General features: G+C 39.7%; 1 protein-coding gene across 2 annotated transcripts in view; it reads left to right on the forward strand.

Annotated features, from left to right (window-relative positions):
- Positions 1-13568, forward strand: part of wdr7 (WD repeat domain 7) — a 134298-nt gene that overhangs the window by 107900 nt on the left and 12830 nt on the right. For both annotated transcript variants that reach the window (XM_018753920.2, XM_018753931.2), the window contains 4 exons: positions 7957-8074; positions 8717-8866; positions 9455-9537; positions 10082-10181. In XM_018753920.2, the coding sequence (XP_018609436.2) occupies positions 7957-8074; positions 8717-8866; positions 9455-9537; positions 10082-10181 (451 nt within the window). The remainder of the gene's footprint in view (positions 1-7956; positions 8075-8716; positions 8867-9454; positions 9538-10081; positions 10182-13568) is intronic.

Consider the following 13568-nt stretch of genomic DNA (forward strand, 5'->3'; position numbering starts at 1 on the left):
ATAGCCGTGTGGGACGCGCCAGGTCTGACACTCTGACGGATGGAACCGAGGCCCTAATGTGACCAGAGGGCATTTGTATGATGTAATGACGTCTGCGTTGCTTTACGTCGCAGACATTTAGAAGTGGAAACGAGACCCATCAGTCTGTTTGCTAACCTTCAAGGGGCAGCCGCAGAAAACAAGGTTACGGTGCACTGCCAAGGCACCCGGTGAAAAATGCCGCCAATCCGCTTATGCAATTAAGACGAAACCCTATCTTAACAAATTTATTATGAGTATAAATATGTCTGCTTTTCCGTGTAGCATGTGCTAATATGTTTAGCTTGGAAGGGCAGTGATTTTTCAGAGTTAATTAGCACAGGAGCCAGTTGCAAGGCACCCCCGTGCACTTAGTGGCTGTCCAGACGACAGAGAAAAGGCTGTTGATCCCGTACGATATCCTCGCTCTTGGTATACAGTCACCTTACCTGTACTGCATATCATGTTGGTGTTTTTCCTTCTCTATGAGTCTCAGCTGGAAAAAAAAGATTTTGTGCGAATTAGTGATTGCTAGAGCTTTGCTTCGTATTTGTACCAGAAGGTATTTAAATCCACTGCCAAGTTTTCTCCTTTATTTTGCTTGTTAAAGAAAAGTTGCATCAGATACAAAATACTTGGCAGAAATGATAATTCTCCACATTGCTGTGTTCTTCCTCTTTGTTTAGTGCTTTTGGGGTTTCGCTCGATTTTTTTTTTCCATGCTTTTCTTTCAGTGCCAGTTTTGTAAATGCTTTTTAGTGTGTCCTTCTGTCCCTTGTGCCTCAGACCTTGTTTTGTTACAGGTGCATGTTATTTTAGTACTGTTAATTGTCTTTTACCACAATTCTGATAACTTTTTTCTGGAGTGAGAAGAAGGTGCAGGTGAAATAAGGAAAGCTGTTCTTTGCTGAACGCTGACGGTTCCATTTGAAGACCGCATGGAGCTGGACTGTCCTCTTCATTCGAAGCCTATTTTGCGTAAAATACTCTTTAAAGAGTGTGCATTTAACATGTACAAGCGATCAGGGGAAATCGCTTAGAATCAGGAGGAAAAAAGCTGAAAAATCAAATTTCACATAATTTGTGTTTTGTAGACATTTCCTTGTGATTCCTAATATTCCTGAAATGCCATGTACATGACTGCAATGGGAACGTCGTTGAACGTGGGCGATCGTGGCTGACGGTCTGGAGCGTCCGGTGAGCACAATCCTTCAGCCACGTAATTCCCTCAGCCAGTCAGCGGTGAAAGTGAGCTTTTCACAGACTCCAGCCACGTGGAAGAATCAGCCGTCATCCGTTTCTTTCCCAAGCCCGCCAGTGCCTCTACAACCGTGAAGTAGCAGGATGGTTACTGATCTTTAGACGCTTGTCTTCTCAATAGTGGTCAGCAGTTTCCATGGATATTTACTAGTGACCCTTAAAACAATTGACTTCAGTGGCGTAGCCTGGTTCTGTTGGCGGAGCCTTCAGCTCTATCGGAGTGGACCGTAATTTACTGCAGGAGCACGAGTTGCTCATCCACGTTAAGAAGTGGGCGAGAATCACCTATATTTTACTCTAATATACCGCGGAGATGAAACCGTGAAACAGCATTGATCAGGTATTGGCAGAAAGATTGAATTTAAGCAAGCAGAGGCAGCGAATGCCCGTTAGCAAGTTGTTTATTTACCTTGATTAATTATACATTTCTGTCTCTTAGTGGTGTTATCATATTGCCTTCCAACCACAAAGCTGTCAAATCAGCATGGATCTCATATGTTACCATTAATTGTAGATCCGAACACACTGAAAAAGGTCCTGATGAATGGCTTAAGCATGTGTTTTTAGGCATACGTCTGCTTCTGCGTAAAACTGGTAATCTTATACATTTTTAGTTTTTTCACCTGACTTTGAACCCATAGCTCTTTTTATAATCTCTGGAACAACACATATTCTTGGCTGCTGATTTATGATGGTAAAATGATTGACTGACGGATGCAGGAGCCAGATTAACCTGGACAGCAGGATGTATGGATTGCTGTAGCAAGGGATTGGTAGAAAGAATGGTGACACACTATACATTATAAATAATATGCCAGAGAAAAGGCTGTAAACATGTTTTTAATTCATGCAGATCAAGGGTCTGTCGATTTGTTGTTTTTAAGTGTGTGCGAGTATGAATACGTGGTGATCAGAATGAGCGTTAGCTGTTTTTGCAGTTTCATATGTGAAAAGGTGTGTATTTTAAATATGTAATATTTACAATTTAAATACACTAAGCTCAGGGGGCCTTCTAAAGCTGTAACATGTATTAAGGACTGCATATAAGAGGTGCTGAAAATGCATAAAAATGTTATATATGTGTCTTTGTAGTTTCTATGAATTGTAAAGTACATATATGACATATACATAGGTTATATATGCGCTTTACAGTTCATTGAAATTTATACTTTCATTTGCAGACATGATAGTTACACAAAGGCCAACCAAATAAAATATAAATGTTGAGATTTCTGATGCGGCCTGCTGCGGCCATGCATGTTTCTGCCGTTGCTGCGTGGTGTCGGTAAGAAGAGGTCTCCCCCTGCTTACCCAGGCTGCATTCTGCACCGTCACTTAGCGAGGCCGCTTGCACATGGCCTGTTTTAAATCACGAGTGTAGGTGGCACTGTGCCTTTGCCGATGTTACTTCGCATACCGCGCCGTTCGCCTATGCATGGGGTGCATATTAGACCTCTGTGGTGACGGTGAATGGAGACGTTGGAAAAGACTGGCATCAACTGAGTCACGGGAAAACCATCTTAGGGTGACCAGGCCAACAAAATTAGCTTTGGCATATTTTCTTTTTTCTTTCTCTTTATGTCCTTTCAAGTCTCATGACAATGGGAGTTTCATGTTAAAAAGCAACTCTTCCTTGTTCTTATCGTGATGCTTCCTTTTTCTTTACATTAGCAAGTCGGTGTGAAACGTGAAAGTAGCCTTTTCCATGCGATCTATTTAGATTTGGTTTATTAATAGAGCCTCATTTAACACTGTTGTTTTAAATGAAATATTAAAAACTCACCATAAATATACAGTATTCTCCAGAATATTGCTCCAGAAATGCATAAGTACACTGCAAATGTTCCTTGATGCTAAAATACACAGATTTTACAGAGGAACTTAATTTTGCTGCAGAATAAAATTAATTTAAAATTAATTTCACAGTTTTACTTTTCCTTAGGCTTTTTAAAAACAAAATTGAATAAAATCTGTGTCAAGAATACATATTTAAAATAATATTGATTTCCATTAATATTGGGTGTTCAGTGCTGTTATCACACGGCATAAGTTGTGTTTGATATCAGCATATACCTTATTAACACTTTTTCCTTAAATGCAAAATTTTAGGTTTTTAATTTCACGTCGTCAATCAGTTATTCTAGTGGCACGTAATTTACATTGATTTTAGACCTGTTACACAAAAGCAGATTTAAATTTGAATAAATAAATATACTATTAACTATGAAAGTATCAGTGCATTATTTTCTAAATCAATGGACTGCCTGTTGTATCTTACTTTACAATTAGTATTAAACATTAATTTGCATATTTGTGAGACTTTTCTTGACCACACAGGTAAACAGATTTATTTGGCCATGTGAGGCATTTATGTGTTTTCAATTACTGTAATTACTAAAACCATCAGAAGATTAATATAATCCATTTGCATTTGTATGAAGAAGAAAAATATATCTGAAGGAGAAATTTTTCATATTTATTGGTCCGTCAGGTGTCATTCCACACATATCATGTAGATCACATTGGAAACGGACAACAGCTGACCAGAATGAATAATAAATTGTTTGTAGTGAATGGGCTTTTACTCCCCTTTTGCTTTGCATTCCTGAGTATTTAAATATGAAGCTATAATTCTACAGGTGCAAATTTCAAGATGCAAGTTATATGTACACTTGCTTGGCTGTCTGCATATCTAAGCTAAGCGTACAGCATTAAGTACTTGTTTGGACTCAATAATAACATAATAAATGGCTCTAAATGGAAATGCACCAATATGAAAACAATATAATATTTAGCTACTTCTCTTTTTAACTAACTTGCCTTTTTATTACTTTAGAAATTGTTTGGGATCACTGAGCCTGTCTTCTGTATGCATTTTTTTTGTTTTTATCTGAAGGCAAATTTCTACAAGCTAGAATTTATCAGACTGAAACTGAAAATAGGATTTACATATTTTTTTCTGTTTGTTAAATCTCAGGTACACACTCATAAAATTATTGTGCATTGCTTATTTTGGCAAAGATAAGAACGTTTAAAATATCTTTAGTTGACTGGATCCTTCATGAATTAAACACAACAAAATATTTTTTTCTGTAGGAATGTTCATTTTGAATTTGAAAAGAGCTTGCTATGGATATTGATTGTTGATATCTATCAATATTTTAATTTACATATTGATTTTTGAGTGCTTTGTACACCCACATAGTGCATATAGTGTGCATTTACCATTTTCCTTGTTCTTATGTCTTGATGGATATACATATATTCTTGTTTTAAATGGTTGTAATGTCGTAGGAGGCACATTAACATGGGTTTATTTACACAGTGGCAAGGTTTTAGCCTTTTATATTTAATATTTTTAAACAGTTATCATCTATTCAGGCTCTGCTATGGAATATGGCCCCCAGTATTGTGCTGCTAAGAATAATAATAATAATAATAATAATAATAATAAATTTGAGAGTAATAATACTAATAATAATATGAAATTATATAAATAGCAAAGAAACAATAGCTATTTACAAAATAATTTTAATGAGGTAAATGAATTGGCCGTTAAATGTGGTTTTGGATATAAGCACACTGTTTTTCTTTGCCTGAAGCTGAATGTTTCCATATTTATTTTAATACATACAGAAATATTTAGAATAACAATTGAAATAATGTTGTGTCTGTAGAGCCATTGAAAAATGGGTGAATTTTAAAGTAGAGTGTGTTCTGAATTGATACCGCTAAAGGTCAGTTAAGAAAACAAATTAAGAATAAGGAGAGTATTTTATATTCTAACCTCATTCACATGTTGTTCTCTCAGTTATAAAATGTTTATTTACTTCTATATCTTGTTTTTTTCTGAAACAGTTGTATGATGTTTCTTTTTAATTACGTGTTACTTTTTATTAAAGGCATTAAATTAAGCCCAGCATTTTTTTTTTTAACTTCAGTTTGTTTAGGTGCATATTTTGAACATCTTGTTTATTTTGTTACAAAAGAAATCCCATACATAGTATTATTTACAGTAGACACCATTTCAATTAATGGTAAACAGAAGTGTTTAACATCTTACATTATCGTGTTAATCTGTGTAATTAAAGGTTATGAAATTTACAGAATTGCAGAAAGTTTAATTACACATTGTCTCTCCTACACAGTTCTGCAACAACCGTTGCACGTCCTCTTGGGTACATTTTCTGAATGTTTCTTTATTTTTATCCAATTTGTACTCAGGAATTTTGAAGCAAGACGGATATGAAAGTGCGTACGCCGTGTAGACACTGCCCACGGCACCGGGATTAGCGCTAATACCGTAGCCAATGGCAGGATTGATCAGGGTTGCGGTGCTTAGGAACATTAATTTGGGCACATTGAAGAAAGGCGCCCCTTTTCCAGCGTCGCTTGTTGCTTACATGCATATGCGGACGGCCGAGGAAAAGCAGATCCCTTTAGTTTCTACCTAAATTTGCATTATCGGTGTGCCGGGTGGATTGGAAAGGAGGTCGGTCCTATGTGCTCGGGTGCACTTGTTACAGTGTTGTGAGCGTTAGGTGTAGCTGCGGCTGTCCTCTCCTAAGCAGGCAGACAGCATGCTGATTTGGGGAGGGAGACGATCGCCTCAAGGCCTGTTCTGCGGAGCACAAAGGAGACTCCTTCCAAGGCAGCGTGCTCCTCGGAGATCTTACAGGTAAAGCCAATAGCAAGTCAGGGCTGCGGCGTACTGCCGACTGTGGCGGCTGGTGTGCTGGGAGGGACGTGATATTAGCATGCACGCTGTCGGCCTCCTTTATTATCGTACGCATGCATTATCAATGTGATTTTTTTTTTTTTTTTTTAAGAAAGATTTAGTCCTCCCGACTTATTCTCTCAGATGCTTCTATCTTTCCCTGCAAGAATGCCATGACATGAAGCCCGTGAATATTTTTTGCAACATGCACTGAAAGTGAAGTGCGCAACTGAGATAATAGATTCCCCCTTCCCCTTCCTATTCCATATAATCAATTATTCAAGTCAGAATCTGTCTGTAGCTCTGGCCTTGCCGATCGGCCGGGCTCTTAAATACTTTGTTAAGCGACTTTAGAATTCAGACAAAAAGAGCAGCCCCGGACACGAGAGAGGGCGCACCTCTAATGACGGCCAGTGCCGTCTCCATGTAATGAATTTTCTATAGTGCGACAGAGGTGTTCATCGAGAAATACAGTTGTGTATGAAGGTGACTGCAGCCTGGTTGCCTTATCAATCCAGCCTGATCAAATCAGCAGGCTTGACAGCTGACAGCTCTGCGTTTTATGGACCCGCTCTCCGCAGTTCAGCAGAGCTCTTGTCGCTCAGAGTCGTCGAAGGAGGAGTGGACGAGGAGAAGGACTCGGTGAGATGCTGCATGTCCCATTACACAAGTGATTATTTCACTTTTTATTACGCCACACTTTTTGCCAGCGTGTGTCCTTGTTACAGTGGCACGTAGAATAAAGCTCAGGCTGATAGTAAAACAGATTTTTTTTAGGATTTTTTTTTTTTTTTTTTTTTAAACTGAAGAAAAAAAAGGTTTCAAAGACAACTCAGTTGGATTAAGACGAGTGAAACTGCATTGGAAAGTTTTTCTTTACGTGGAGGAATAAGGTGAACGTGATTTTTTTTTTTCTTTTTTTTTAAATTTTTTTAACCATGTTCTGCAGACGAACATTTACTACTGATCAGTCCCAGATGGGTAGTATGCATATACTGTGTATCAATGTTTTGTGGGCTTTAATGCAGCTTTGTAATTCACTTTTAAAATTTGTCTAAATGGCCTTGTCCTTTAGTCATCCAAAGCAATTTTTCACATTTTTCTGCATTGAAATTATACAGGTGCTCACTGTATATCTGAGTTTATTTAGTTAGTGAGAACTGTGAACTTGTGGTTCAGATCTATCCTCTTATTTTACTGCAAAACATTACACATCCTGCTGGCTGGACTTAAAATAGTGTGGTGATATCGTTACAAAACTTGACACTTTGTGCCTAATACCATGTGTATGTCTAAATCTGTGTATACATACTATACATGTGTTTGTATAATATCTGAATACACGCAATTGTATTTGACCATTTTATACCTAATAGTATATAATTCTTGCAGCTGAAATGCTGTTTTGTGGATACAAATTAATGTGTCAGTTTTGTATCCAGAGTCCTCATTTAAGCTCTCGGGTATAGATCTGTGTTGTGTTTACGCGCATGTAAATAAAATATATGAGTATCGCCCTTGATGAAGGTTGGACAGCTCTTACAGTAGCTGTGTGGCTGGGCTCATGAGTGCGCTGATGTGCTGATTGGTTTGGCAGCGTGTCAAAACAGCATTTGTTCCCCAGCAGCTTCCACCCTGGCCCAGCACCAGACCGCCCAGCGCCGTACCTGATACATATTCACTCTGCTGATGGATAATTTGTTAACAAGAACCTTTTTACATTTGAGACAGATGCAGGAACTGTTTTCAATTTCCACGCCTAATTGTTGGGCCCTTGTTGTTGACACTGGGACACCCAGGCCCCTAATTACCAGGCATTGTGGGGAGTCCATTATTTCGGAGCCGTCTGAATGATCCCATTGACCTTGAACTGACATTATAAGCTGTGTCTAATCTTTTCACTCTATATTTTTAATGCTTCCTCCTTCTCTGCGCGGGGCCTTTGTCTGCTGCCTGGTTAGCATCACAATGGGCCTGCCTCTGAACCCCGCGGCCGACTCGGCCCGCTCTGCTCGACATGCTCTCTCGCTCATCGCCACGGCCAGGCCTCCGGCCTTCATAACCACCATCGCCAGGGAGGTAAGCCCCCCCCCGTGCCACCGCTGCTGCTGTTGCCTCCCAACCCCGCCTGAAAGAGGGCCCCTCGCTGTCACCCGGCCAGGGCCCCGCTGCCTCCCGTCCAGCCCCCGTGACACGCCCCACTGATCCATCTTCCATTCTTTCTCTGTAAGGGGGGCCCCAGAATAGGGCTGGCTGCTCAAGCATATTCAGGCCACAGGACATGGCAGCATAAACACGTGCCACTCAAACACATTCATTCTTATTTGCAGTACATAAATGAACGCTGTCAAGATTGAAATTACGTGGTTTCGTTGTACATACGTATATTATTAATACATTATTATAATCTGTTATTGCTATTGTATAGATTACAAAATAAAATATGTGCTTAATATGTCATTCAGCCAACATAAATGTAATCAATACCATAGTTTAATCTATCCATTGTAACGTCTTGATATCATTGTTATAAACATGTAAAAGGGTGTTTGTGTGTTTGTAGAAACATGCCAGATTAGCCGGAGTGAGACTAACAATACAGAGGATACACAGGGATAAATGAAATCAAATTAAAGAGCAACATGATGTCCCCGAGGTAACCTGTGTTCATCTTTAATGTGTGTCATATAGTGGTTGTGATGGAGATTTTTGTGTCGCCAGGTGCACAGGCACACGGCCCTGCAGGCCAACACCCAGTCCCAGCAGAATGTCCACACCACCACTCTGGCACGGGCCAAGACAGAAATCCTACGTGTCATCGACATCCTCATCGAGAAGATGCCCACTGACGTTGTGGACCTGCTCGTTGAGGTAAACGGGCTTTGAGCTGTCGGAGCTCACATGGTCAGGATGAGCTTCTAAGCAGCCTCAATTTAATTACTCTCAGGTCACTTTGGGGGGCTTCTAGACCAAATAAACTCCGCAGTAGGAGTTTGAACTGGACAGTCAAAGCAATTACTGCTCTTCTTGCTTCTAGTTGTTTCTTACCATGCAGTCTCTAGATAGCAGTTTAAACCTAATTGCTTTCCTTTTCACAGCCTGCAGAAACTGTACAGGTTTTGGTAACTATTTTATCGCCATCAGTTATACTTGACTAATGAACATCATTTCGCTTTTAATTCTGATTTAATTCTGCTGTACTTTTATGCACTGCCTCTGTGTAACGAGTGTCTTCATCACAGCATAGATTAATATACCTAAATGGTTTTGCAGCAGATCAGAAGATGGTGTTTTTTGAATCTGTGTAACTGATGGAAGTGTGAGACCTTTGTCAATGAGAGCTGTAACATTAATTAGGGAAGTATTGTACTCTTCTACTTTTGGGGGCAGAGCTGAGCAGAGGCTGAATGTGCAAATGCATCTCTGAACAGATTCCTCTAATGACTTTCCCTTCGCAAGGTGATGGACATCATCATGTACTGCATTGAAGGATCCCTGGTCAAGAAGAAGGGCCTGCAGGAGTGTTTTCCAGCCATTTGTAGGTGAGCTTTGCACACAAGCATACCGTATGTCACAAACACAAAAATGCTGTGTTCCTTTTGAGTAAGTCAGACACAAGGTGTTCCACAGATGTTTCGTATACTGTTGGTAAATATATTCTGAGAAAAACGTTGTCTCCTTTTACATGAGTGAGCAACTCTAGATTTTGCCTTAATTTAAAAATTTGAAAATATATGAAAAAATGTTTGTTTTGCACTTTACCATATTGGATGTTGTTTGGGTTACAGAATTAAAATCCTGAATTTGCTGCATGTTGCATTATTATTATTATTATTATTGTTTTTTTTTTTTTAATTTGGCTGTTTGAAATGCATTCAGTAGCAGTGCTGTTTGGCATACCTTATAGAAGAGAACTGCCACACACCTCAGTACTGTCTGAGTTGTAAGTACAAAGTAGTTTTGCTCATTTGCTACTCAGTGGAGGAGATTGACAAACTGGTCAGCGTACGACTGACTGGGTGTAGCGACCCTTCGCTGGAAGGGTTATAGATAGCCTCAGCAGCATGCATTCTTCCTTCTGTGCAGGTTCTATATGGTGGGCTATTGCGACCGGAGCCACCGGATTGCAGTCGGGGCGCGCCAGGGATCGGTGGCCCTCTATGACGTTCGCACTGGAAAATGCCAGGTATGCAAACTTTATATAACACGAGTGGAAATAATTGGGGAACTTGCTTTGGAGCAGCACAGTGGCGGCGCTGGTAGGGCTGATGCCTCGCAACACCGGTACTGTTTGGGCATAGGTTTGAACCTGGCTCTGTCTCTGTGAAGTTTGCATGTTTTCTGTGTGTCTGCGTGGGTTTCCTCTGAGTGCTCTGGTTTCCTCCCACAATCTAAAGACATGCAGTTCAGGTGAATTGGACTCTCTAAATTGTATGTGACTGTGTGTGTATGTGTTTGTGTGATTACCCTGCCATGGACTGGCATTCCATGCAGAGTGTATCCCTCCTGGCCTAGCGCCCAGTGATTCCAAAACAAGCTCCAGACCACCGTGACCCTGACAAGGAAAAGCGGTTAACGAAAGTGTGCGAGTGAGAAGTTACTCTGGTAGTCCTTTATGCATTCCACTGAACATATTGGAAAGCAAGATTATATAATGAGAGGCACTGCCAGGAAGCTCGTGCTCTCCTTGGGACATTTATTAAGTGAGAAGCTGTAGGGAAAAGCAACTTATGTAAGCGATACGGTGAAATGACTGGTGAACCTACATTTCCAGTGGCCACAGGTTTGTCCATCCTGCTTTTTAAAAAGGAAATCCTGCTTTTTATCTAAGAAAATGACGTTTGTAGGAGCATTGTTATCATTCATAGTGGTATTACCTCACTTTGTGTGCTTTTGTTATCTTGTTTATGACCACTTGTGAAGATAAATATGTGGTGTGGTCTTCTAAAACTGCTGAGGTATCATTGTAGCGTGTCCTGTTTCCACAGTTTTCTCCCATATGGTGGACCATGACATTTTTAGAGTCATGATGTCCGTTTTTCAGTGAATTTGTGAATTTTACCTTAAGTTGTTGTCTCAATTTTGGGACCCCAGTGTACAAATACAAAAGCTGATACTAAGTAAGAATACTAAGAAAGAAGCATGTGGTTTTGCTTTGATGGTTTAAAAAAGCTTTAAAGCTGCATCTTGATAGGATGGATCTCTGGCTAAGCAAGTTATGATTCCTTCATAATTTGTCATTCCAGCCATTCCTTTGTCTGAATTCTTAACTAATTCTCAGTCCCTTTGAAACTAAATAAATAAAAATTATATGTATAATTTTTTTTCCCTAAGAGTGTTTCACATTCCTTCATATTTTAAGATAGTTGTCCTGTTTTGTTCATTAATTTTTTTTAGACTCATCACTGCTTATGGCGTTTCTATTCATGAACCTGGAGAGACTTTATTATTTAATTGCTGTAGTGTGTTATATATTTATACATCACACAAGAAACTTACTAGAAAACGCCTTTCCGTAATATTCTTATCTAGAAATGTTTCTTTTTGTTTTGCCTTATTTCTGTTTAGCTTAAGAGAAGCTGCTCACCACTGTGGTGCTTTAAATGGAGAAACTGTAAAATATGGGTCACAGCAACACAGTGAGATACAGAGTACTGTAAACAGCAGGTGAACCATTCAGAAACATTATGTACCGCTTGACAAGCCCTGCAAGCCCTGGAAAAACCTTTCCCTAACTGTGAGTCACTGGAGTGCTGCTTGGTACCTTTTGCAAAGCTGGCAGAGCTTCTGCTCTGTAACGATGAGCTGCGGTCTGTGTTACTCAAGCACGCTTCTAGAAGTTTCCAGAAATTTGACGGTAATGCATACATATCCATGCAAAAAAAAAAAAAAAAAAAAAAGAAATCCTAAAAACAGGCTGTTACCATGACTGTGCCTGTCCAACACCTTGACTTTACACTTTATTTTCCAGTTCAACATTGGGATTTTGACCAGTAAAATATCAAGCACAGGTTCCATTGTTTTCTAAGACATTGGTGTTAAAAATGAGCTAGTGAATGGTGACTGTCAGATATTAGTAGGTTTATAGCTCAGATGCAGGGAATTTTTTTTTTTAATTTTGGCTCCTGAAATACCCTTCCAGTTCCTGGAGCAGAGTACACTGAGTTGCAAATCTATATAAATACTAAGGAATCATAATAAATAATGCAGTCTAATGTTTGCTGCAGTTAGCACGCAGATTTTGAATTGCACTCTCTCTGTGTGTGTGTGTGTGTGTGTGTGTGTGTGTGTGTGTGTGTGTTCTTTTCCTTAATTTGGGTTACATTCAAGCATTCAGTGTGTTATGGCAGTGAAGTAAGCAATGAAGTTCGTCTGTTGCATCCTAAGCAAAATGTAATTCTCGCTTAGGTTGACCGCATGACTTTTATTTCAGTTGTTAATTTAGGATGGGAGGAACAGAGCTGTGTATACTCGCTAAAACCTACAAAAGGGGTTTTTGCCGTCTAAGGCCCGATTGTGTCCTCATTTTATCTTTTCTGTGTTTGCCCGGTAATGCTGAGAAAGAAGAATGAACCTTAACCTCACCATATTTACCCGATCGAATTAAAGAGTGACTTGATAGTATATTCTATTTTATTGAAAATGATAAAAAAAAAAAAAAAAAATATCACCCGATGTCAGCATTTGTGGTCCGACTGAATTATGACCGTCAGTTTGTTGTCAGAATTTCAAAATACAACAGAAGCAGAAACTTTTTCACCCTTCTCTTTTTATGTCATGCTTATAAATGCAGTGATTCATAGACATATATCCTCAAGCTGTTACCCAGGCCAGGGTATTGCATTAAAACATTACCCTTCACAAAACACAGCTTTCAGGGGGAAAAAAGAAAACACACCAGTGGAAAAAAAACACCCCCTCTTTTCCAGGGCCTTTTGAAAAGTATTGCTAGCACCCAGCAGATAGCCATAGATGAAATAAAAAGGTGACATTTTTGGGTCCTTTTTTGTAATATTGATGGTACATTGTGGTAAATGGAACAGGGTCAGTGTCCTTTCCTTGGCCGTATTGATTCGCCCTTCAGCTGCTGGCGGCGAGGCGCGAGGCGGGAGCTCTGCTGTTGATAATCTACACAATGTCTCTGTGAGCATTATTGACTCGGTTGCAGCTACTGCCTGTGGCTCTCCATTTTTCACCCCGTCGCCATGACAATCATAATAAAACACGGGATCGCACCGCCGCCCCGGCCGCACCAGCCACCCGGGCTCCTGTATGTGGCTCCCGGAAAGCCGGAAAATAAAAAGCCATTTCAGGAAAGTTGGCATTTTGGTAAAAAAAAAAAAAAAAATTTTAATGACTTATGTTCTTCTGCAAAATATGTTTTTATGAAATATTTTTTTCTCCGTGATCACGGGACGGTTTTGTGTTTTCACAGGACACCTTCCAACAGGAAATTGGTTGTACTAGGTAATATTTTACAGCTCCAACGCCAGTATCTGTATTTCTGTTTGAAACTGGACTCATTAACAGTAGCCGCTCTTGAAACCAAGCAGCTGTTTAATGTTTCTAGCGT

The sequence above is a fragment of the Scleropages formosus genome, chromosome 6 (genome assembly GCF_900964775.1).
Source record: "Scleropages formosus chromosome 6, fSclFor1.1, whole genome shotgun sequence".
Lineage (NCBI taxonomy): Eukaryota > Metazoa > Chordata > Actinopteri > Osteoglossiformes > Osteoglossidae > Scleropages > Scleropages formosus.